This window comes from Salmo salar, chromosome 19 (genome assembly GCF_965601325.2).
Source record: "Salmo salar chromosome 19, fSalSal1, whole genome shotgun sequence".
Classification (NCBI taxonomy): Eukaryota; Metazoa; Chordata; class Actinopteri; order Salmoniformes; family Salmonidae; genus Salmo; species Salmo salar.
Window position 1 is genome coordinate 65,939,732 of NC_138309.1, and position 26,297 is coordinate 65,966,028.

Here is a 26,297-nt window from a genome sequence, read left to right on the forward strand (position 1 = left end):
CATTGCCATGCATAATAGATGGAAGAGGTGTTCTGAATTTTTTTTATTTTTTTATCTGATTCTGAATTCTTCCTCTACTGCCAATCAGTATGTTGATTGTATTGATTGTGGTATTCCATTGTAGTGTAAACTTTCAGCAAAGGGTCGGAGATTATGACATCTGCGGTTGCAGCTCGCTGTATCCATTGAGGGCAAAACAAACAAGAAAATGAACGACAGCCAACAGCTCTGTCAGGTCACAAAATACTAAACAGAAAACATCTATCCACAAAACCCAAAGGAAAAACAGGCTGCCTAAGTATGACTCCCAATCAGCAACAACGATGAACGGGAGCCATACCCGGCCGAAACAAAGCAATCCCAAACATAGAAAAACAGACATAGAATGCCCACCCAAATCTCACCATGACCAAACCTAAATAGAGACATAAAAAGGATCTCTCAGGTCAGGGCGTGACAAGGACAGGAAAATAGTCAAACTCACACACTTATCAAGCAGTGGTTATCACTACTGCCTCTGGTCTGGTGGACTCACTAAACACAAATGCATCTCTTGTAAATAATGTCTGGAGTGTGACCCTGGCTATCCAAAAATGTAAAAAACAAGACAATTGTGCCGTCTGATTTGCTAAATAGTAGGAATTTTAAATCATTTATACTTTCACTTTTGATACTTTAGTATTTTTTTGCAATTACATTTACTTTTGATACTTAAGTGTATTTAAAACCAAATACTTTTAGACCTTTACTCAAGTAGTATTTTACTGACCAACTTTCACTTTTACTTGAGAAACTTTCTATTAAGGTATCTATACTTTTACTCAAGTATGACAATTGGTTACTTTTTCCACCACTGATTGAGGGTTAGGTCGACAGCTTGTTTGGTATGTTTCACCAAAAAACGGATAAAAACTAACAGCCAAAGTACTGCTATTTGCCTTATTATTAGCTATCTCATGTAATACCACTAACAACTTGGTTGACTGAGGTGGATTGCAACTTTAAAACACTTTAAAGAAAAAAACTAACACGGAAGGGACACGTAGGACAGTGTGTTCCAGTTCCCGCCAATATCCAGCAACTTCGCACAGCCATTGAAGAAGAGTAGGACAACATTCCACAGGCCACAATCAACAGCCTGATCAACTCTATGCAAAAGAGATGTCGTGCTGCATGAGGCAAATGGAGGTCACAACAGATACTGACTGTTTTTTTTTTATCCACGCCCCTACCTTTTTTTAAGGTATCTGTGACCAACAGATGCGTATCTGTATTCCCAGTCATGTGAAATCCAGAGATTAGGGGCTAATGAATTTATTTCAATTGACTGATTTCCTTATATGAACTGTAACTCAGTAAAGTCTTTGAAATTTTAGCATGTTGCGTTTATATGTTTTTTCAGTGTAGTTACCACTGACAAAGAAATAGCCCCGTTCAGCCACTTCTAGCCACATCTACTGTAGTCCCAGGCAAGTTATTGGAGTCCAAACATTTAAGTAAGATATGTATGGGGCAGCCTGGGCGGGGTAGAGATGGGGGTGGGGGACTAAGGCGGTCACTGTCCTCCCCTAACTGTCTCTCAAGATAAGAGACAAAACCCCAAGTGCCACACATATTCAGTATTGTGGTCTCTCTCTCCGCTCTACAATGACTGATTCAAAACTTCCGTAAGTTAATCAAGTAACCTATTTTACGTTTGATATACTTTTAATCCTAAAAGGAGAGAACTTTTTCAATTATGGATGCCATATGATTTTGTATGTGTTGTTGGGTGTTACTACTATTAACAGTAAAATAATACCGTTATTACAGTAGGCAATACTGATAGAGATGTCGCAAGCTGAAGCATGACGGTGCAATGCATCTGACTTCAAAGTGTCAGTATTTAAATTGTGTCCCTGCATGTAAATGAATCATTAGTATCCTATTGTTATCATTTTTATTTTAGTGACAAGAACCTGGGGGAAGAAAATAGAGGCGGTCGGAAAAAAAGGAATAAGAAGAAGAAGAGCAAGGAGGATGCCTGGAATCTTGATGGACCCAAAGACCCGTTTGCTATGGTGCGAGGGGGGGGGGGGTGTGTGTGTGTGTGTGTGTGTGTGTGTGTGTGTGTGTGTGTGTATATGTGAATATGTATTAACTGTGTAAGTTGTGATCCTTAAATATGAGAAAGAGAGTACTCTGAAAAACAGCAAGTTGAGGGCTCCCACAAATGCTCTCATAAAATCGTATCTAGAATCAGATCACCCTACCACTATTCTAACCATAACCATTTGGACGAAAATAACATCTGACCCTGTATCAGTGCCTAGAGTGATCAACACTGTGTGTTTCTCCCCAGCTGGATGCTCTCCCGGAGGAAAAGCAGCAGGAGATCCAGAGGGCCCTGCACCTCTTCTCCCTGGGCAAGGGCCTCCCGAGGACCCTGGAGGAGGCCAGCAGACGCCCCTACCCCTTCTGGGACACCCAGCCTGTCCCCAAACTAGGTATGGTACATGTATGGTACCCAAACTTGTTGTATGGTACATGGTTGATTCAAGACAGAGTAAAAGCTAAGAGATTAAAATAACAAGCCAATGTAAACCAGCAATGCTATCCAGAACCCTTTATTTATCCCTTTATCCGTCTCTCTCTCTCTCGTTCTCATATTCTCTCTCTCTCTTCTCTCTCTCTCTCTCTCTCTCTCTCTCTCTGTCACACTCCAGGTGACGACAATGCCACGACCCATGGTCCTATTGAGGTGGATAAGGCCAGTGTTCGTGAGGAGCCTTACAGTCTACCACAGGGGTTCAGCTGGGCCCCCCTGGATCTGGGGGACCCTGCTGTGGTGAGTGACACTTCTCCCCTTCCTTCTTTACTGAGGCCTTAGCTGTTGTTGGATGCTGTCACTCTTTTTGTTTGTGAGCGTGTTTGCATGTTATGGCTCTCTCTCTCCAATTCATATTTCAATTAAAACTCTATTGGCCCGACTGTAAAGATACAACAGTATTCCCAAAGCTAATAGATAAATGAAGTCAAAGTCAAAGTAAAGCTAACCGCATGTTCATAGTAAACATTGGATTTGATTCAATTGGATTCAATTGATGAATCAAATAAAAACACTGTCCCACTCTGGCTACCCTTCTCTCCCGTCGCTCTCCAGCTGAGGGAGCTGTGTGCTCTTCTGAATGAGAACTATATGGAGGAGGATGACAACACCTCCAGGTTTGACTTCTCCCCTGAGTATCTGCTGTGGTGAGTGACGTTTACAGCATCTGAATGTAGCTTTGTTTTGGTCTGTAGATAATCCAACTAACTATCTAACTATCCACTGCAACTCAAGTAGGTGGGTAGTTAATTGTGTTGAAAAAAACTTTATTTCCCCCTCTCTCTCTCTCTCTCTCTCTGTCTCTCTCATCCCGCCTCTCCTCCAGGGCCCTGTGCCCCCCAGGTTGGTTGCCCCAGTGGCATTGTGGGGTAAAGGTGAACACTAATCAGAAACTAGTGGGCTTCATCGCTGCTGTGCCCACTAACATCCGCATATATGACACGTGAGTCAAAAGTAGCCATCCATATGGATGGCCCATCCGTTTTTGACGGATACACAATATCTGTGTGGCTGGGCCCAACTCAGTGCTTAGATGCAATTATTGAGTGAAACAATGTAGTAGCACTGTTGAATACAGAACGTCTGGCACCCAGGCTATAAAATATTAATGATTGCATACAGTATAATAATACAGTAGTAAATAAAGCATTATATCATAAGCTTCTTGCTAGAAGCCCAAGTAAACATGGGTATAGCCTGGGTGTCATGACAAAATGTGTTCCTCACAATGAATGGTTCCCTAGGGAGAAGAAGATGGTGCAGGTCCACTTCCTGTGCGTCCACAAGAAGCTGCGCTCCAAACGAATGACCCCGGTGCTCATCAGAGAGGTCACCAGACGGGTCAACCTGCAGGGAGTCTACCAGGCCGTCTACACTGCCAGCGGGGTGCTGCCCAAACCTGTGGCTACCTGCAGGTGGATGCTACACACACATACACAAATGTAGACACACACTCAGACACACACAATATATAGACAGACTTCACTCTAGACAGACTTGCTGAATACACAAGTTAGTCCAGAAAATATCAATTTGTTTCTCTTCTCCTGTTTACGCCCATTTCCATCCTGTGTGTACATGTTGGCAGGTACTGGCACCGCTCTCTGAACCCACGCAAGCTGATCGAGGTGAATTTCCCCATCTCCAGCCTGAGGGGCAACATGACCGTCCAACGAGCGCTCAAGCTCAACCGCCTGCTTGAAGTTAGTGTATGGCTGGTGCCCCCCCCCTGTGGCCAACACAATGCAACTACTACCAGACCCACTTAAATACACAGCAATACACTGCAATCCCAATCTCATACTGTGTGTACCATGGCTTGATAGTGAAAACTGGAATTGACCCCAATCCTGCTCTTTCTCTCTCCTACTCGTTCTGTCAGGCTCCCAAAACAGCAGGGTTGCGGCCCATGACAAGGGGTGATGTGAAAGGGGTACACATGCTCCTTCAGGGGTACCTCAAGAAGTACCACCTGACCCCCGTCCTGTCTCAGGGGGAAGTGGAGCACTGGTTGTTACCACGCGAGAATGTGATTGACACCTACGTGGTGGAGGTTGGTGTCCTTCCAATACCTTAGTCAGTTAGGCAAATTATTATTGTTCTCCGGGCTTTGGCAGTCCCTTAAAACTGAAAACCACAATAGGCTAAACAGTGCCAATGGCCGCCCCCAGGCACATTTGTTATTGTTTTTGTTTTGAGGAAATGAGAATCAAGCATTGTGGTAAATCAAAATATATTTGTTGTTCTATCGCATGATGAAATTATGTGAAATTATGTCGGAGGGGGAAAAAACTGTGTTTGTTGTTTGAAATAACACTTTTGCTGCTGTAATATCGCAAAGGGACGTGGCAATTTCATCGCTATGGATTACAGCTTTAAAGAGTGACTGAACACACCGATTCTGCATGTGTTTCTCTGTTGCTCATTAAGAAAAACATGATATCAGTCTTGGGGGTGTGGTTCGATGGGGCAGTTACTGATGTTTGTACCCCATGAGAAACCATAGGAACAAAGCCAGTATTACTTCTTCAAAATAGCCCAAATAAATAACTCAAGAAATCTGTAATTAATGTTGAAGTTTTTGCCGAGGAGGTTTTAGTGGCTCAATTTTACATCTGGTGTTTGGTGCAATATTTCTCAAGTAAAAACAATGCATGACCTGTTGTCTTATGTAAACAAAGTCTGATCCGCTGCACTGATGGGCAGGTCAGTGTCACTGTCAGTGTGTTCTGTGTAAGGAATGGATAGAGACAATCACCACAGCTGTGTATCCTGTGTTAGTGGGCAAGTGAGCATTGTCAAAATCAAAACCCAACTGTCATGACTCAAGTAAGTCATGACGAACTAACTTACAAAACGTAGTTTTGGATGAGACTGACCTTATGAACAAAATGATTTACACTTTGTAGTCAATTTGACACGAGAATATATTTTTCTGACTAAATTTGATGCCACATAGGCCATATCAGAAATGTTGTTTATTGCCTTCAGTTGAGCTTCAAATTGTACTACCAACAGAGTTTACTTAAAGGCCCAGTGCAGTCAAAAACGTGATTTACCTGTGTTTTATATATATTTCCACACTATGATGTTGGAATAATAGAACATTATGGTAATGCCCTTCTAGTATAAGAGATGTTTGAAAAGGCAAAAAAAGTGTTGGCCTACCAGGTGGTAAATTAGTTAATAGACCAATAAGAAGGAGAGTTCCCAACCTATCTGCCAATAACAGCTAGTTTTCAGTTTTCCCCTATTCTTATTAAGTGCAGGTAGTCGTTCCATGTTTCAGTCCCTTTTCTTCTCCAATGAACACCACCCCGTTTCTCTGGCACAGAGCTCTGCTGGTGTGCTGACAGACTTTGTGAGTTTCTACACCGTGGTGTCCAGGGTGCTGAACCATCCGGTACACAAGGGCCTGAAGGCAGCCCATTCCCTCTACTGTGTCTCCTCCTCCACTCCACTGCCTGACCTCATGGAGGATACTCTGTTCCTGGCCAAATCTGTGAGTGTGTGTGTCTGGGGGCCAACGTTTATGTGTGCGGGTAAACCTGTGTGTGTGTGTGTGTGTGTGTGTGTGTGTGTGTGTGGGCACCAAAGCTATAGCTATGATTGTGTGAGGGCCAAAGCTGAGTGTGTACGGGCCACAATTCAAATCAACTGTGCGAGTAGAGGGGTCAAAGCTCTGTGTGTGTGTGTGTGTGTGTGTGTGTGTGTGTGTGTGTGTGTGTGTGTGTGTGTGTGTGTGTGTGTGTGTGTGTGTGTGTGTGTGTGTGTGTGTGTTTGTGAGATGGCGACCAAAGCTACGAGTGAATTAGTTTATTCATACTGTATCAATCCCCTTGGCTATATGCTCTTTCTCTTTCTGTCACTTCTCTTTCTCGGCGATACAGAAAGGCTTTGACGTCTTCACTGTTCTGGACCTGATGGAGAACACTTCTTTCCTGGAGAAGCTCAAGTTTGGCATCGGGGACAAGAGCCTACACTACTACCTGTACAACTGGAGATGTCCCACTATAGGCCTGAAAATGGTAACTATCACTGCAGTATCTGTTATGAACCTACCCCCTAAGCTGACTCTTAAAATCCTAACTTCCAGAGGTCATTTGGAAAGGCTTACCTTACCCTAACTCACTTGCTACATATACATTGTGTATGAATGGATTGTAATTATGTTGATGACAATGATGATTGTACGTACCGGCAATCCCAACTGGAAAGAAAATTGTGTTTACAAAAAATATTTCAAAAGCTATGTGGATTGAGAGGTGTAATCCATAGAGTTTGTACTGAGCAAAATAAATGAGTAATAATTATTTATTATTTTGACAGGTTGGCTTGGTGTTGCTGTGATGTCCATGACCACTGATAGGTGAAGACAGTAGACCAATCCATGGCTTCCCAAACTCGGTCCTGGGGCCCCACCTGGGTGCACATTTAGTTTTTACCCTAGCCCTACACAACTGACTAAAATAAACAAAGCTTGATGATGAGTTAGTTATTTGAATCAGCTGTGTAGTGCTAGGGGAAAGACTGGACCAATCAACCAGCAAAAACATCTGAGCCGTCTATTTAAATTTGAACTTTGACCTGTACTACTATTTGTTCTAAGGCCTTAACTGATGGCTAGGGCACAGATAAGAGGGCCATGATACTAACCAACCCAAAAGAATACAGCAGGCAATGACTAACAATGTTATCTCAAACACACAATAAACACAAATGATGGAAGTGACACAAAAATGAATAAAGTTTCCATGAGTTAAATGTATTGAAGTCTTACAAGTATGTGGCAAAATGACTGCATTTTGATTGTGGTTGTGATTCTAGACCAAGTTCAGCATCTGGGGGGGGGGGGGGGGGGGAGCATGTAAAAACTTTAGGAAACAGAAATGTCTAAGACTTCAAACATGTATTTGTAACAATCGCAAAGTCCTTCACAATGGGCAAAGCTGGTTGTGACAATGTCATTTCAACCAGCTTTGCAGGTTGAAATGCAGGCTTTGTTTCTATCTTGCTCTTATGGAACATTCTATGGCTAAACAGGATATCAATGAGAAACAACTCTCTCTTGAACGTCTAAGGTATCCATTTGCTGCTATGGAAAGTAGTAAGAGTGCTACTAACCTTGTGCTGCTTTGGCGGTATGGGCTGTTCAGGGTACTTCAACAGTCTGTTCACATAACCTCTTGTGACCTAGAAAAGATCACTGAGATGAGGGTTTCATTGTTATTTGGGACTTAGCTGTGGTGGCAAGTTGGCAACTACATACACTACCGGTCAAACGTTTTAGAACACTTACTCATTCAAGGGTTTTTCTTTATTTTTACTATTTTCTACATTGTAGCATAACAATGAAGACATCAAAACTATGAAATAACACATATGGAATCGTGTAGTAACCAAAAGAGTGTTAAACAAATCAAAATATATTTTATATTTGAGATTCTTCAAATAGTCACCCTTTGCCTTGATGACAGCTTTGCACACTCTTGGCATTCTCTCAACCAGCTTCATGAGGTAGTCACCTGGAATGCATTTCAATTAACAGGTGTGCCTTGTTAAAAGTTAATTTGTGGAATTTCTTTCCTTCTTAATGCGTTTCAGCCAATCAGTTGTGTGGTGACAAGGTAGGGGGGTATACAGAAGATAGCCTTATTTGGTAAAAGACCAAGTCCATATTATGGCAAGAACAGCTCAAATAAGCAAAGAGAAATGACAGACCATCATTACTTTAAGACATGAAGGTCAGTCAATATGGAACATTTCAAGAACTTTGAAAGTTTCTTCATTGCAGTCACAAAAACCATCAAGCACTATGATGAAACTGGCTCTCATGAGGACCGCCACAGGAATGGAAGACCCAGAGTTACCTCTGCTGCAGAGGATTAGTTCATTAGAGTTACCAGCCTCAGAAATTGCAGCCCAAATAAATGCTTCACAGATTTCAAGTAACAAACACATCTCAACATCAACTGTTCAGAGGAGACTGTGTGAATCAGGCCGTCATGGTCGAATTGTTGCAAAGAAACCATTACTAAAGGACACCAATAATAAGAAGAGACTTGCTTGGGCCAAGAAACATGGGCAATGGACATTAGACCAGTGGAAATGTGTCCTTTGGTCTGGAGTCCAAATTGGAGATTTTTGGTTCCAACCGCCATGTCTTTGTGAGACGCGCTGTGGGTGAACGGATGATCTCCGCATGTGTATTTCCCACCGTAAAGCAAGGAGGAGGAGGTGTTATGGCGTTGGGGTGCTTTGCTGGTGACAGTGTCTGTGATTTATTTAGAATTCAAGGCACACTTAACCAGCATGGCTACTGCAGTGATACACCATCCCATCTGGTTTGGGCTTAGTGGGACTATCATTTGTTTTTCAACAGGACAATGACCCAACACACCTCCAGGCTGTGTAAGGGCTATTCTACCAAGAAGGAGAGTGATGGAGTGCTACATCAGATGACCTGGCCTCCACAATTCTCTGACCTGAATCAAATTGACATTGTTTGGGATGAGTCGAACCACAGAGTAAAGGAAAAACAGCCAACAAGTGCTCAGCATATGTGGGAACTCCTTCAAGACTGTTGGAAAAGCATTCCAGGTGAAGCTGGTTGAGAGAATGCCAAGAGTGTGCAAGCTGTCATCAAGGCAAAGGGTGGCTATTTGAAGAATCTCAAATATAACATATATTTTGATTTATTTAACACTTTTTTGATTACTTCATGATTCCATATGTGTTATTTCATAGTTGTGATGTCTTCACTATTGTTCTTCACTATTATTCTAGAAAATAGTAAAAATAAAGAAAAACCCTTCGATGAGTCAGTGTTCTAAAATTTCGACCGGTAGTGTACATTCACACAAACACTACCAGTATTGTGAGATATATTTTGTACTGCAGTCTCTCTATCTCATTCTCTCTCTCTCTGTCACACACATACTTTGAAGTCGTCCAGCCATGTCCTGTGGTCGTAGACTGACTTAGTCATGTTGATCTTCTTTAGAATGGCCTGGTTCTCCAGAGAAATCTTCACCAGCTCCCTGTTCCTTAGGTCTGCGCTCACACTGGACATGCAATGGGGAAACTTACATGAGATTACACTGTCTCTGTAACCATAGAATACAATGTGAAAGAGGGTTTATAACCCTGTACTAAACATTTATTAAGTATGAACACACTGGAAACACAATGGGAAGCTTACATGAGAATACACTGTCTTGAATAGGTGTTACCTTAAAATATAACATCTAATACAGTTTATAACCCTTTACAGTTTATTAACTATCTATTAACTTTATATTAACTAAGTATCTAATCAATCACTATCAAGAAGGCAATCAATTCTAATAACTTTCATGATGGAAATCCCTCATTTCATAACATTCAACAATATTCATGTCATGACGTCAGTGAATATTGTAGCATTCGCAAATCTCAAGCTATGTTCAATTTAAGAAAGAATAGTGGAACCCTGGTGTTGGTATACATAGATATGACTCAGAAAGACATGATTCCCATTCATAATGGGGACATAGGTAGCCTAATGTGACGTGTTCCCACCTGGGTTTGGGCTGGTACTTGTTCCAGTTGTCCAGGCCTCCTTTGGTGCCCATGGTGCGGGCGATCCTGGACACCAGCAAGCGGTTGTCCCTCTCCAGCTCCATCAGACGCTCCTGCTCCATCTGACAGGGACATTCAGTGTTTCCTCTGCCATTATTGTACTGGCTATCCAAATAGGGGTGAGTTTCCAAAAAAACAAAGATCATCTTTAGCATTAAGATCATTGTTCGTCGATTGCCTACCATGATCTTAGCGCTAAAGAGGATCTTTATGTTTTTGGGAAGCCGACCCTAGAACACAATAGAATAGAATAACATAGAATAGAACATAGTAGAATGGTTCTAAAGGTACCAGTGCCACCCTACCTGAATCTTTTTCATCTTTAGATGACAATGCAGATATGTGCTGGGGGCTTTGTTGTCAACCATTTGTTTAGCTGTAAGACATTGAAATATGTTAGTAACAATATTGAATGAAAATAAATTCACTTGACAGATTTGGAAAAATATGGGATACTGGTTTTCTTGAAATAACAATGTTTTTATATGACACTACTACAGGTGTGATATTGGCTGCCTAAATCACAATGCACTCAACTTCTTATGTTTAAAACACATTTGTGAGAAAGATGTGTCCTAGCATATTAATCAAATTAGCCTTACTTTTCTGCATTCTGTCCATGTGGTATTTGTAGTGTTGGCCATCCCACATTTTTCTCAAATTATTGTATTGTCCAGTGGTCCCAACAATGGCTGGGAAAGCCAAATAATCTGCTCTGTTCATTGCTTTATTTAGATAGCACCAGCCCACTCGGAAATAAACTGTGCCAGTCGTCAGCTTAAACAGCATCAAAATTGGTATTCAAATGTATAATCTTCATTTGGAACCCGTTGACCAAATATTCCACTTCTGCGCTATTATGACACACTACATTGTGACCACAGGCGCGCGCAAAGGCTTCATATTTTTGCACTGAAATTCCGATTGGAAAGGGAGAGAGGGATACCTAGTCAGTTGTACAACTGAATGCCTTCAACTGAAATGTGTCTTCCGCATTTAACCCAACCCCTCTGAATCACAGGTGCGGGGGGCTGCCTTGATTGGTTTGCGTACAAATGGTTTTACTTATGGTAGACAAATATCTGGAGTTGTTCTCCAAATGTCCATCAGCCTACCAACCTTTACGCACAACCCAAATAAATACGCACATACATCGAAATAGGGCGTCGTTTTCAGGCGGGCAATGTGATAAAATTACATCGTGGAACAGCCGTATAGGGCAAATCCATATGAATTCTATCACTTTTTCACAAATGTTTGCTCATGGTTCATGCTAGAAGTGGTCAGAAAGTGACTTTTTGGACCTGAATGACAAAACATTCAGGAGATAGAGGTGCTCAAATTTAATCTATTTTGCATACCACACCATCAGCTTTGACTAAGGCCTTGAGGTTGATATGTAAAGCTTATTAAACCTCTTAAGGTTTGGCCCCTTTTTTTTTTTTTGCCTAAAATGACATACCCAAATCTAACTGCCTGTAGCTGAGGCCCTGAAGCAAGGATATGCATTTTCTTGGGACCATTTGAAATGAAACACTTTGAAGTTTGTGGAAACGTTAAAGGAATGTGGGAGAATATAACACATTAGATCTGGCAAAAGATAATACAAAGAAAAACAAAGGGTAACTTTTCATATTCAAAACTGTGCACTCTCCTCAAACAATAGCATGGTATTCTTTCACTGTAATAGCTACTGTAAATTGGACAGTGCAGTTAGAATAACAAGAATTTAAGCTTTCTGCCCATATCAGATATGTCTATGTCCTGGGAAATGTTCTTGTTACTTACAACCTCATGCTAATCGCATTAGCCTACGTTAGCTCAACCATCCCGCAGGGGTTAAAGTGCAGAGATCCCATCAAGAGCAGTGTGCAGGTTTCTTATTTTTTCTCATCTTTTTTTCACATACCAAACCATGCCATGACACATCCATGTCTTCATCAGTGGAAAAGAAAAACAGTTGAGTTTTATATAATTTAAAAGCTTACAAACAAGGTTGTCAAACTATTTATAATTTCTTGAAAAACATGTTTTTGAATAAAAACAGATTTTTTTTTCTTCTACCTTCAACATTACTTACAGTGGCAAGAACAAGTATGTGAATCCTTTGGAAATACCTGGATTTCTGCATAAATTGGTCATAAAATTTGATCTGATCATCTAGGTCACAACAATCAGTGGTGGAACTAGAGTTTTATACATGGGGGGGGCCAAGGCTACTTCAGGGAGACATAGACTGACAGAAAATTAGTGTATAATCCTAACCTGGCATCTAAGGAGCATGAATGAATCCTATGATTGCTGATTAGCGGTAGAAGTGATAATTCACTTCACACGAAGTTCTTCAATGTGGCAGATAGTGTGGTCCAAGGGTTACTTCACTAGAATTCTTTAACATACTATGAATAGTCAGTGTCTCTACCTCGGAACTGCAGCTCTCTCTCACACACACACACACACACACACACACACACACACACACACACACACACACACACACACACACACACCACACACACACACACACACACACACACACACACACACACACACACACACACACACACACACACACACACACACACTGTACTCACATACTGGAGAGACTTGGGTTACTGTTTTCGTGAATATATAATCTGGGTTGAACATCCAAAATATTTTCAGAAAATAAAGCTCAAGCACAAAGGAGATAACACACATTTGTGTGTTACATAAATTGCATAGTTTATTTACAACAACCAAAAAAAAAAACACTGCAATTTGACATACCAGGTATCAAGCAGAAATGGACTTGAAAAATATCTATAATTTTGGTGCCCATCAATATTACAAATTTACAGTATATTTATGCTCATATATAACATGTTAACTAATAGCAAAAAAAAGTTTGGGAATTGGCCTAGTCAAGACCAAATTAAATCCGTGTGACATGATACCCTTTGGATTTATCATTTTAGAATGTCAGTGTACTAGTTAGTACACAGTGCAGGTTTTAATCATGACCAGAGGGACAGCCTAAGTGCCAAATTATCCTAGGTTTATTTAAAACAGAATAATTCTGCAGTTCTGGTGAGAACTGGCAAAATGTTTCACAAACTCATCCATGTTGAGGGAGCGTGCCCTCCTTGACTCAACACTGAGAATTCCCAGGTGACTTAACCCGTCATCAGCCATTGTTGTCCAAAGGGGGGTTTTAATCCGTTTTAAAGCTGAGAAACTTCTCTTGCAAGAAGCACTGCTGACTGGTGTAACAACAGAAATCGTACAAAGTCGAAATAGCTCACGGAAGACCTCTTTCCTCATCCCCATATTGTTTTTTTTGTTGCTCCTTTGCACCCCAGTATCTCTACTTGCACATGCATCTTCTGCACATCTATCACTCCAGTGTTTGATTGCTAAATTGTAATTATTTCGCCACTATGGCCTATTTATTGACTTACCTCCCTAATCTTACCTCATTTGCACACACTGTATATAGGCTTTTCTATTGTGTTATTGACTGTTTGTTTGTTTATCCCATGTGTAACTCTGTGTTGCACTGCTTTGCTCTTTCTTGGCCAGGTCACAGTTGTAAATGAGAACTTGTTCTCAACTGGCCTACCTGGATAAATAAAGGTGAAATATATATATTTTTTTAAATAAATAAAGGTTCTAGAAACACAACAAAGTCAAGGAGAGTAGACGGTGTGTCCCTTCCACTTTTCTCTCTCCTATCAAGAAGCCGCTTGGTTTGATGAACCTCATGTTTGAGGTCCTCTAATTCTGACTCAAAGGTCTGAGCAAAGGCAAACAGAGGCTCCCCATTCAAGAATGTTGTACTCTTTGGGTTGAGAGACTGGACCCCCATTATCTCGCAATTGTTCTTTGAAAAACGCCTCTGCAGCTCAGCTGTGAGACTGTCAAGCACCTGATAAAAGATAGCTCTTTGGAAACTCACCATCACTTTTGTCACTATTTTTCTGTCTTACAGTGCTCATTATCAATGAGTCGTGAAATCTTAAGCTTGTTTTAGGCTGTCTTTTACACACTGTTTGTACACTTATTTTTGCAGTGCTCTGCAATCTCTTCAACCTCCTTCCATAGTTCTCCAAAGTAACCCTCACTTCTGTAGTCATGTAATGGGTCTGTAAGGGCACCTACTAGATCCACAGCCCTTGCTAGGTCAAGAGAGCTTGATTGGAGCATGTCAGAAAGACATTTGGCATCACCAAGCACTTTACAAAAGGTAACCAAAAGCCCTATGAAATGTAAATCTATCTGAGAAAGAATGCCCCTTGCCTCCACTGATCTATCACCACTATTTTTAAGTGTGATATCCTGTAGCACTCTCAGAACTGCTGGAAGCCTGTCCCTCAGATTACGGCATGCCATGTATCTGCATGCCCACCTTACATCCGTAAGTCTCTGTAGTTCCCTGGGCTGCTGCTGTGGATACAGCTCTTTCTGAACTCCAAGCCACTTGAGATGAACGTACAAGCCAGATACAAAGTTATAAAGCTTCTGCAGGAGAGCAAAAAAGTGAACTGCCTCAGGCACTGATTTTACAGCATCGACAAGGACCAAATTCAAACTATGTGCATGACAGTGCAAATAAAATGCAAATCTTGCACTGTTTTTAATTCGTGCAGACACACCAGAATGCTTTCCGCTCATGACCAATGCACCGTCATAGCCTTGCCCCACAAGATTATTTCTGTAGCCCAGACCATGTTTTTCAAGGCAATCAATTATAATTTTTGTGAGACCTACTGCATCTAAGCTTTCAGCTGACTGAAAGTGTAAAAAACTTTTGTGGATGGCCCCGTTGTAATAGTAGCTCACAACTAAAGACATTTGTTATTTTTTCTTTAAATCTTTGGTTTCATCTGCAATTACACTAAAAACGTCACTTTCTTTTACTTCTCTTATGATTTCCCTTTGTACCATCTCAGCTCAGCCCTCAAGAACTTTGTTCTGGATTTGGTGGCTTGTGTACTTAGCATTGCCACATGCATTCATCCTTTTCTCTATGAGGGGTCATGCTTTGCTATTTCTTCTAAAATATTACCCTTGTTGTGAGAGTCACCAGACTCTCGATGACCTCTGCACTATATTTTGAGTGGCATTTAATAGGAGCACATCTGCAATTGTTTTAATGTAAGTACAGTTTTTCTCCACTTTCTTTTTCCGGTCCTCATTTATAACATCTAACATTGATGAGTTGCTGTCAATAGCCCTTTTATGCTGATTCCAAGCAAACATAGCATTGATATGATGCTCTGCCTTCGAATGGAGCTTAAACAGCACTTTTTTTCCAGTTACAAAAACCTGACTGTGATGTGAAGGTAGATTCAGGTGTATGGGCAGAGAAAAATGCCTACAGGCAAAACAATAAGTTGAATCTTGATTTACAGAATATTCAAGCCATGAATTATCCTCCTACCAGGAGCTGTTGAAAGTCCTGGGAAATGTTTTCAAACACGGCTGTACAGGACCCTCTTCTCTGGATCTTGAAATGTCTTAAATACACATTAAATAACGTGTCATATCTCTACACATGTCCTTATGGGTGCTTGATGCAGTCGGGAGGGGCTCGATGACATCTCCTGGCAGCTCTGGCTCACTGTCTTGCTCAAAGCCAGAGGTCTCTGTGTCATCCCTTGATACATCTGTTACATTAAAATAACACAAGAACCATTCATGCATAATCACAATAAAAAGGCCACAGCCATCAAAACAAGAACACACATCAATCAACAACCAACATTTTAAAGTGAGGCTTAGTCTGACAAAATGATCTATTACAAGCTGAGGCTAAATGTAAATTCTTAACTGGTCGATGCTCTGACCTGGTGGTGGTAGACTTGGTCCTTATGAAGTCTGACCACACTGACTCTGACTAGCGTCAGGTAGGGAGCTGATCTGGGGTCCAGTGGTGATGCAAGGCCTGGGGTCTGTTTGCACCTGATCTGCCTGTTTGTGCTTCTTTAAAAATATGTCTGATATCTCTCCCTTTCTGTTCATGCTTAATTGACCCTATGCAAAAATAAGACAGTCTATGGTTACATCTAAGCATCCAATTACCCACATTTTAGTCCAATCTCAATCTTAACTACAAATCCACATTATCATAACTGTACCTTAAAATCAACTACCAGCCTAAATTACTCGTTAGATGATGGCTAGCCCTACTCAGCAGTAAGTAACTTAGCTAGCTATAATATCTTACACCTTTACGTTAGCAAACAGGCTATCTGCAAATTGTGGTAATATTTTGAGTAACGTTAACAGATTGACAATAATAATTGTTCGTTTTGAGTTCAAGTACAAAAATCTAACTGAGTTAACGTTAATGGATGTCAAATTGCTGAATACTGACAGCTGTAGCCTACAAGTTACCCCACATTAGCTAAACATTCGTATACTGTAACTTACGACACTGCACATTATATGCGTGTATTACTAGCACAGATGTAAACATAATGTTAGGCTAAATTGGGAACCAATCTCTCTTATCTGATTAACTGTCTGTTAACGGAGCCAAAGGTCAAACGTTAACTTACACAGCGACTCAACTTTCGTAAAAGTTGTTCAGGAAACCTAAACCGATGCTAAACCTTAAAACTTACTTCAAATAGGATGCTTTCGCCAATCGCGAAACGAGCTTGTGGAGCTGTGGAAATATTCTCTCTTCTTCTTCTGCATGTTCTTTTATTCTTCTGTATCTCGCAAACAACGTTATTATTCTCCCGTCCTCGTCCTCAATTTTGATAAATGCGCTGCCGAATGTCAAAATAATTGCTTATTTCAACAAGAGGTGAAATGAGATGTCAATCAGCATCAAACTACCACTAGCGAATTCAATTTTTGCCTGGCACCCGGAGTGGCCATTCAGATATCAGGGATGTCCAGCGCAACCCCAGGCACCCCTCTGCTTCCACCCCTGACAACATTAGACAAACAGTCTGCTTAAACTAATAACACACGAACAATTATACGTTTTCATGTCTTTATTGAACACACTGTGTAAACATTCACAGTGCAGGGTGGAAAAAGTATGTGAACCCTTGGATTTAATAACTGGTTGACCCTCCTTTGGAAGGAATAACCTCAACCGAACGTTTTCTACGGCCAGGAGGAATTTTGGACCATTTTTCTTTACAAAACTGTTTCAGTTCAGGTTAATTCTTGGGATGTCTGGTGTGAACTGCTCTCTTGAGGTCATGCCACAGCATCGCAATCGGGTTGAGGTCAGGACTCTGACTGGGCCACTCCAGAAGGCGTATTTTCTTCTGTTGAAGCCATTCTGTTGTTGATTTATTTCTGTGTTTTGGGTCGTTGTCCTGTTGAGCTTCAATTGGCAGACGTATAGCATAACATTCTCCTGCAAAATGTCTTGATAAACTTGGGAATTCATTTTTCTGTTGATGATAGCAAGCTGTCCAGGCCCTGAGGCAGCCCCAAACCATGATGCTCCCTCCACCATACTTTACAGTTGGGATGAGGTTTTGATGTTGGTGTGCTGTGCCTTTTTTTTCTCCACACATAGTGATGTGTGTTCCTTCCAAACAACTCAACTGTAGTTTCATCTGTCCTCAGACGTGCAGCAATGTTTTTTTTGGACAGCAGTGGCTGCTTCTGTGGTGTCCTCCCATGAACACCATTCTTAGTTTAGTGTTTTACGTATCGTAGACTTGTCAACAGAGAAGATAGCATGTTCCAGAGATTTCTGTTAGTCTTTAGATGACACTTTAGGATTCTTCTTAACCTCATTGAGCATTCTGCACTGTGCTCTTGTAGGCATCTTTGTAGTATGGCCAATCCTAGGGAGAGTAGCAACAGTGCTGAACTTTCTCCATTTATAGACAATTTGTCTTACTGTGGACTGATGAACATCAAGGCTTTTAGAGATACTTTTGTAACCCTTTCCAGCTTTATGCAAGTCAACAATTCTTAATCTCAGATCTCTTTCTTTCGAGGCATGGTTCACATCAGGCAATGCTTCTTGTGAATGCTTCTTTTTTATAGGTCAAGGCAGCTCTAACCAACACCTCCAATCTCGTCTCATTGATTGGACTCCAGGTTAGCTGACTCCTGACTCCAATTAGCTTTTGGAGAAGTCATTAGCCAAGGGGTTCACATACTTTTCCAACCTACACTGTGAATGTTTAAATTATGTATTCAATATAGACAAGAAAAATACAATAATGTGTGTGTTATTAGTTTAAGCACACTATGTTTGTCTATTGTTGTGAGTTAGATGAAGATCATATCAAATTTGATGACCAATTTATGCAGAAATCCAGGTAATTCCAAAGGGTTCACATACTTTCTCTGCCACTGTATCTAAAAACTGCAAACTCAGATATGTTTTATATTCGCATATGTTGTAGTGCAGACCCTACTTTACATAATCTGATGTTTTTGTGTTGTGCCTGCAATCGTTTGAGACACAACATGCTCTTGAATACAGGGTGGATGTCATTTCAATCATAGAAATAGGATTAATAGAATGGGCATATCCCTTCAGACCACCACAATTTAGCTGGTACACCATTGAAATAAAAATGTTATTGAATTTTTTACTTCTAATTACTACCTCTAATATGGCCACCTGCCCACCCACCATCCAATGTCAATTTAAATGGTCATGTCTATTCTATTATCTATAGGCTATTTCTATGATTTCAATAGGTTTCCTATGGAGGATTGACAGTATAATTTAAAACAACAGATATTCCCATTCAAGACAACATTCTTTGATGTGTGAACTTCCAACCATCTTTGTGGTACCATTTGAAAGTCAAGATTTCAATTTTATTCCCATTTTAGTACATTTATCAGCCAAAACATGACACCCACACAGTATCTGTTTTGTACTATCATACAAATAACAGCAGAAGGTGCTGTTTGATTGAAATGGTATGCATACATACTAGTGGTATGTTTTATGGCTTCTATAAAACTCAATCTATTGCATACTGTTGGTATGTCTGCCGTGTGTGTGTGTGTGTGTGTGTGTGTGTGTGTGTGTGTGTGTGTGTGTGTGTGTGTGTGTGTGTGTGTGTGTGTGTGTGTGTGTGTGTGTGTGTGTGTGTGTGTGTGTGTTTGAGAGAGGAGAGAGAAAGAAAGAGAGAGAGTATAAAGCTTGAAAAAAGACAGGACTGGTGCATCATGTTACACAAAATCACAAAGCATACTTGATAGGCTAGCAAGCACTCTTTGACACAATATTCTGACTTGATTGGCCTCTTTCAACTGATTAAACTTGAAGTTGCATGATAGAGAACTTCTATGGCAGAAGTGGATGCTGAGTTCGAATCAAGCAGCGTGTCGAGCAAAGTTGGTGAAGACGAATGTTCTGAATGGACAACAGTAGTAGCGAAAACTGGAACAAAAAGGAAATTATCTAAAATTGGAGTGGAGGATATGTGTATGAATGATAATGAGTCTCTTATTGTTGGGATGTGTTTGTTGAGTAAGGATGCATATGTGGGAAACCCGTTTGAGGTGTTGAAAATGGTGAAGTATGTGCTGGGAAAAGTGGAGTCTCTCAGAGTGACCAGGAGTGGTCTTATTCAGATGAATTGTATTTCTGAAGAACAAAGGAAGATTGCAGTGAGCCTCAAAAGAATCCGAACAACAGAAGTTTTGTGTTTTGAACTTGGGAGTAGAGCACCCGCCAAAGGAGTCATCTCAGGAGTGACGACGGATGTTCAAGTTGAATACCTGAAGAAAATTCCTGGTGTAGTTAGTGCCCTGCATCTGACCTGTTGGGTGAACGGAGAAAAATAAGAAAGTCTGTCAGTCCTGTTGTTTTTTGATAAAGAGCAAATACCTACGCATGTAAAGCTTGGTTACGTAAGAAACGCTGTAAGAGCTTTCGTCCCCAAACCATTGCACTTTAAGAATTGTAAAGGATTTAGCCAAGTTTCAAGTGTGTACAGACGGACAGAGTATATTGAAGAACGGTGTGTCGAAGGACGCCAGTATTGCAATTGTTGTGGGAATCATGATCCTGAGCTCCTGGACTGCCCTGTCAAGGTGAGGTGGCAAAAGTTAGAGCGATCAATTGAATCTCCTATGCGGAGGTGATTAAAGTAATTGAGAAAACAAGTGATGCTAGTGAATATATGGTAGTGGAGGTTCCCTTCGTTTATTTATTTATTGCTTTGGTAGGTTTTTTTTGTGTATTTTGTTAAATTTTTGGGAATGCTGTTTCCATCCTGCACAGTAGGTGGCAGGATGCACATAAAATTGTGCGATCGCCAATATACCATAGAAGAAGAAGTAGAAGCTGTAGTGTCTCGTACGCGAACAGCAGGAGTGGGCGGGGCTTTCAACTTTTGAAGCCATTGGAAAGTAAAATACACACAGCACTTCAAAATCGTAGGGCACTGGGTAGGCTTTTAGCACCCGATGTGGTTGTGTATTTGGAGTTTCTCATCACCACTTGCACGTTACTGTGGCAAAGCCACTAACTACAGTATCCTAACTGTAGGATATCGTCAACAATAGTTGAAGCCTGTTGCCTCCCGCTGTTGGACAAAACGACATTTGCATTGCATTTTCATTCGCTCTAGCTACAGTTTCAGTGGACTTGAAGTTTAAATCCTGAAATTTTGCTTCGCAAGCTTGCGAGTTTCCTTTTGTGAATTAAAATCGAAAGAAAACCCACCTGGCCATCGTAACTGGTTCAACAAACTGCAGCAGAAGGGGAATGTGGTTTGTTGACGATAGCCAACACTTCCGTTGGTTGCTCTCCAATTGAAAAACAGGTATGTAGGCTAGATATTATGTAGCAATTGTTCTGTTTTGAAGTTAGGCGCGCGTTTCATGAATGAATATATACACATGTCACGCCGCACATTCGCTGAGTGAGTCATTTTCCTTCATTGTAAAACATTTTTCTATAATTACATTTGCCCATTTTCCAATCAAAAACACACGTCACCAAATGACATGACTACAAACACTGCACTGTAAGTGTTTCTTAATGTTGCCAGTTATGTTCTAGTAACTTCTGTGATATTGAAAGATGTCATTCAATTGCCTGAAAGACAACTTGAACGCATAGGTTTTTCGGAGAAGTAGGCCTACTGCTGTAGCCTACTTAGCTGATCTGTGTATATAGGTGGGTGTGTGTATTTTGTGTTACGCTCAAAGATCAACTGCTCACTCAGACTTGATGTTAAGGGCAAAATTGTGGTGTAGATGGTCGGAGGGATGAACAATAGACTGGGTCCAGGGGTCCTCCCCCTAATGATTATTTTTTTTAAAACATTTTATAACGAATTTCCTACAATTCTACAGTTTAGAAAAACATTTAATTAACCTTTACTTAACTAGACAAGTCAGTTAAGAACAAATTCTTATTTACAATGACAGCCTACCAGAAGGCAAAAGGCCTACTGTGAGGATGGGGTCTGGGATTAAAAATATAGGACAAAACACACATCATGAGGAGAGACCTAAGATAGCAACAGCATGGCAGCAACGCATGAAAACGCATGACAACAACATGGTAGCAGCACAAAACATGGTATAAACATTGGGCACAGACAACAGCACAAAGGGCAAGAAGGTAGAGACAACGATACACCACACAAAGCAGTCACAACTGTCAGTAAGAGTGCATGACTGAGTCTTTGAATGAAGAGATGGAGATAAAACGGTACGGTTGTAGTTTTTTATTCTTTTTGCAGCTCGTTCCAGTCGCTAGCTGCAGCAAATTGAAAAGAGGAGCGACCCAGGGATGTGTGTGCTTTGGGGACCTTTAAGAGAATGTTACTGGCAGAACGGGTGTTGTATGTGGAGGATGAGGGCTGCAGTAGATATCTCAGATAGGGGGGAGTGAGGCCTAAGAGGGTTTTATAAATAAGCATCAACCAGTGGATCTTGTGACAGGTATACAGAGATGACCAGTTTACAGAGTAGTATAGAGTGCAGTGATGTGTCCTATAAGGAGCATTGGTGGCAAATCTGATGGCAGAATGGTAGAGAACATCTAGCCGCCCGAAAGCACCTTTACATTCTGACCACACCGCTCGCGTCGCGTGCTAAAATAGAAGTTGCTTCTATTTGTGGCGCAGAACGCGCTCCAAGTCCTGCCTCTCCCATCTCCTCATTGGTTTATAGAAGCAGATACCCACGTGGGTATCTCCTCATTGGTTATACCCACGTGGGTGATTGAAAGATGAACTGAGGTCGGTTGTCGTCATGATAATACTATTAGATGCCAATCGCCATATAAAGTCATCTGAAGAAAAAGCCTGGAAGGAGGAGTGATGTCTAGAAACAATTCGGTTGACCGTTTTATGTGTGGATTAATTGTCAGAGTAGAGGACCTTGTGCATTTCAGGTAAAATAACAACTCAACATTTATATCCCAGTACAAATTACCTAGCAACAGCAAGTTAGGTAAATAGGACAAATTAGCTAGAACTGCAAGCTAGCTAGCTAAATTGCCATAAATGTTTAATGCTTTTCGACCTGTCCCCAAATGAATATAATTGGTTCAGAGTTTTGATATTTCAACCTGCGTGTCGTGGTCGCGTTTGTTGTGGGGGGACAAAATCAATTTGCACACGACCGGTTTGGGTACGGTGTTACCTGCCGACCTATAAATTACATCTCCTTAATCTAGCATGGGTAGGATGGTCATCTGAATCATGGTTAGTTAGGCAGCTGTTGTAGAGACAATCAAGTCTAGATTTAACCTTAGCCTGCAGCTTTGATATGTGCTGAGAGAAGGACAGTGTACCGTCTAGCCATATTCCCAAGTACTTGTGAGGTCACTACCTCAAGCTCTAAACCCTCAGAGGTAGTAATCACACCTGTGGGGAGAGGGGCATTCTTCTTACCAAACCACTTTGCTTTGGAGGTGTTCAGAATAAGGTTAAGGGCAGAGAAAGCTTGTTGGACACTAAGAAAGCTTTGTTGTAGAGTGTTTAACACAAAATATGGGGAGGGGCAAGCTCTGAGTGTAAGACTGTATCATTTGCATATAAATGGATGAGAGAACTTCCTACTGCTTAAGCTATGTTGTTGTTGTAAATTGAGAAGTGTGTGGGGCCTAGGATTGAGCCTTTGGGTACTCCCTTGGTGACAGGCAGTGGCTGAGATAGCAGATGTTTGGACTTTATACACTGCGCTCTTTGAAAGAGGTAGTTAGCAAACCAGGCCAAAGACCCCTCAGAGACACCAATACTCCTTAGCCGGCCCACAATAATGGAATGGTCTACCGCAGTGGTTCCCAAACTTTTTATAGTCCTGTACCCCTTCAAACATTCAACCTCCAGCTGCGTACCCCCTCTAGCACCAGGGTCAGCGCACTCTCAAATGTTGTTTTTTGCCATCATTGTAAGCCTGCCACACACACACTATACGATACATTTAAACATAAGAATGAGTGTGAGTTTTTGTCGCAACCCGGCTCGTGGGAAGTGACAAAGAGCTCTTGTAGGACCAGGCCAATAATAATAATAATAATAATAATAATAATAATAATAATAATCATCAATCATTTTGCTCTTTATTTAGCCATCTTACATATAAAACCTTATTTGTTCATCAAAAATGGTGACTAACTCACCACAGGTTAATGAGAAGGGTGTGCCTGAATGATGCACATCACTCTGCAATGTTGGTTTGTATTGGAGAGAGTCTGTCTTAAATAATTTTCCACACACAGTTTGTGCCTGTATTTAGTTTTCATGCTAGTGAGGGCCGAGAATCCACTCTCACATAGGTACGTGGTTGCAAAGGGCATCAGTGTCTTGACAGCGCGATTTGCCAAGGCAAGAAACTCTGAGCACAGTTCTATCCAGAAATCTGCCAGTGGCTTCTGATTTAAATTACATTTTCACAGAACCGCTTTCGATGAGGCTCTCTTGTTCAGATATGGGTAAGTGGACTGGAGGCAGTGCATGAAAGGGATAACGAATCCAGTTGTTTGTGTCGTCAGTTTTGGGAAAGTACCTGCTTAATTGAGCACCCAGCTCACTCAGGTGCTTCGCTATATCACATTTGACATTGTCCGTAAGCTTGAGTTCATTTGCACACAAAAAAAATCATACAATGATGGAAAGACCTGTGTGTTGTCCTTATAATGCAGACAGAGAAGAGCTCCAACTTCCTAATCATAGCCTCACTTTTGTCCCTGACATTGAATATAGTTGCGGAGAGTCCCTGTAATCCTAGATTCAGATCATTCAGGTGAGGAAAAAATATTGTGTGAGGAACTCGTCATCATGCAAGCGGTCAGACAATTGAAAATTATGGTCAGTGAAAAGTTTAAGCTCGTCTCTCAATTAAAAAAAAAACTGTGTCAATACTTTGCCCCTTGATAACCAGCACACTTCTGTATGTTTTTAAAGCGTTACATGGTCGCTGCCTGTATTGCGTAATGCAGAAAATACACGAGAGTTCAGGGGCCTTGCTTCAACCATTTTTCGCTGTAGTGTCCAAAACGTCTTTCAAGCTGTCAGGCATTCCCTTGGCAGTAAGAGCCGCTTGGTGGATGCTGCAGTGTACCCAAGTGGCATCGGGAGCAACTGCTTGCACGTGTGTTACCACTCCACTATGTCTCCCTGTCATGGTTTTGCACCATCAGTACAGATATCAACACATCTTGACCATCAAAGTCCATTTGATGTTACAAAGCTGTCCAGTACTTTAAAAATATCCTCATGTTGTCCTGGTTTGCAGAAGAGGATGTCTTCCTTGACCCCCCCCCCCCCCCATAAATGTAATGTGCATATACCAGGAGCTGTGCCAGGCCCGCCACGTCTGTTGACTCATCCACCTGTAACGCATATAATTCACTAGCTTGTTTGCGAAGCAGTAATTGTTTCAAAAAGTCTCCTGCCGTGTCACTGGTGCGTTGTGAAACAGTGTTGTTTGATTGTCTGTATAGTTTTTGGCCTTCTCCCGCAGCATTGTCCCAGCCAAATCCACGGCAGCAGGAAGAATGAAGAAGTCCTCCACAATAGTATAGGGCTTGCCTGTCCTAGCTACTTGGTAGCTCACTATATAAGATGTTTCTAGCCCCTTCTTATTAATGGTATCTGTTGCTTTTATACATGTCTTCTTTATTCTGGCTCAAACTCCCGTTACTTATTTTTCAAATGGTCATGTTTCTTAATGTCTGCGCAAGGGTGAAGGTTTCCCACGAGAATAATGGTTAATGTGATTGGATGTTAATTATTTGACTAGACTACCTGTTTTTGACATTGTTGTTTTTTTCGCCGGACACTAGATGTTTCACTGCCCAAAATACAATTAAACCGAGGCTACTCAGCCGAGAAAAAAAACCTCACCCAAATGTATAGCCACGCTGGAAAATATAAATGTACTGTTTGAAAATGTGAATTAATAAAAATAAAAAATGTGCTTCACATTTTTATTTGCGTACGACTTCTCCAGTTTGGGAATACCTGGTATACCGTATCAAAAGCTTTGGCCAAGTCAATAAAAATAGCAGCACAACATTGCTTACAATCAAGGGCAATCGTGACTTCATTTAGGACCTTTAAGGTTGCAGTGACACATCCAGTTTGACATGACTTATGCCTTTTCTTGAGGGTTATATGGAGGGATATTTTGAAAACACAGTATAAGTGGAAGGACAAGTCGCCACGATCACTAATGGAGGTATTTCAAGGCAAATATTACGAAGACATAGAAGATGAAAGCTGAGTTGTATTATGATGATGCACACATGCATATTTATTTATATTTAGAACAAGAACACACAAAAGATGAAGACTGAGCTATATTATAGTTAGAGTTCGCCTTCCTTATGCCCAGTCCCTATATATACCATGGATAAAGACCGACACTTGTGTCATGTTTTAAAATACATTTCATGCAATTCTAAACATTCTGCCCTTTTGCTTTTGAAGTGTTCATATGCTAACATGCCCCCCATCCCATCCCCTTGGCAATTTTGCCTGTGCTTAATGTTGTAACATATTTACATAGTCTGGAGATTTGTGAGTCCTTGTGGCTTCCTTCTTTGTTTAGTTCCCATGCTAGTAAGACTATATCAGGTAGCCTACTGTGGAGATGTAGATCTTGTTCAGTGTTTTCTACACCCAGAACAGTCAAT

At 41.1% G+C, this 26,297-nt stretch overlaps 3 protein-coding genes across 6 annotated transcripts in view; 2 read left to right on the plus strand and 1 right to left on the minus strand.

The window, feature by feature from the left end:
• The first annotated feature begins 1,552 nt into the window (after positions 1-1,552).
• nmt1b (N-myristoyltransferase 1b) lies at positions 1,553-7,355 on the plus strand. 2 transcript variants are annotated; one of them, XM_014158669.3, is made up of 12 exons: positions 1,553-1,667; positions 1,949-2,060; positions 2,342-2,486; positions 2,706-2,827; positions 3,143-3,234; positions 3,414-3,530; positions 3,832-4,002; positions 4,176-4,290; positions 4,470-4,640; positions 5,922-6,089; positions 6,478-6,615; positions 6,917-7,355. In XM_014158669.3, exons 1-12 carry the CDS (start codon positions 1,648-1,650, stop codon positions 6,935-6,937), a joined length of 1,392 nt encoding a protein of 463 aa, XP_014014144.1. In that variant the 5' UTR covers positions 1,553-1,647; the 3' UTR covers positions 6,938-7,355. The 2 variants fall into 2 exon arrangements, with proteins under 2 accessions (XP_014014144.1, XP_014014145.1); XM_014158670.3 differs by having other exon boundaries at positions 4,176-4,215.
• On the minus strand, positions 7,332-11,172 carry cfap97d1 (CFAP97 domain containing 1). The gene is made up of 6 exons (XM_014158671.3): positions 10,810-11,172; positions 10,513-10,583; positions 10,148-10,269; positions 9,528-9,651; positions 7,712-7,780; positions 7,332-7,428 (listed from the first exon to the last, which is right to left on the minus strand). The coding sequence occupies exons 1-6, from the start codon at positions 10,994-10,996 to the stop codon at positions 7,411-7,413; spliced, it is 591 nt and encodes a 196-aa protein (XP_014014146.1). The 5' UTR covers positions 10,997-11,172; the 3' UTR covers positions 7,332-7,410.
• A 9,371-nt stretch (positions 11,173-20,543) lies between these two features.
• svild (supervillin d) overlaps positions 20,544-26,297 on the plus strand; it is a 116,377-nt gene continuing 110,623 nt past the window's right edge. For 2 of the 3 annotated variants that reach the window (XM_014158666.3, XM_014158667.3), the window contains exon 1: positions 20,545-20,964. The gene's annotated coding sequence lies outside the window, so the exon portion shown is untranslated. Of the gene's footprint in view, positions 20,965-26,297 lie in introns of all 3 variants that reach the window. The other variant, XM_014158664.3, reaches the window with a different exon arrangement.

Excerpts from the sequence above, each read along its gene's own strand:
- nmt1b (XM_014158669.3), top strand. The coding sequence starts at position 1,648 with ATGACTGATTCAAAACTTCC. Across the intron at positions 2,061-2,341 it reads CCAAAGACCCGTTTGCTATG|CTGGATGCTCTCCCGGAGGA; the intron begins GTGCGAGGGGGG and ends GTTTCTCCCCAG. Across the intron at positions 6,616-6,916 it reads CCACTATAGGCCTGAAAATG|GTTGGCTTGGTGTTGCTGTG; the intron begins GTAACTATCACT and ends TTATTTTGACAG.
- cfap97d1 (XM_014158671.3), bottom strand. The coding sequence starts at position 10,996 with ATGCTGTTTAAGCTGACGACTGGCACAGTTTATTTCCGAGTGGGCTGG. Across the intron at positions 10,270-10,512 it reads TAAAGATGAAAAAGATTCAG|ATGGAGCAGGAGCGTCTGAT; the intron begins GTAGGGTGGCAC and ends TGTCCCTGTCAG. Across the intron at positions 9,652-10,147 it reads AAGTACCAGCCCAAACCCAG|TGTGAGCGCAGACCTAAGGA; the intron begins GTGGGAACACGT and ends TTGCATGTCCAG.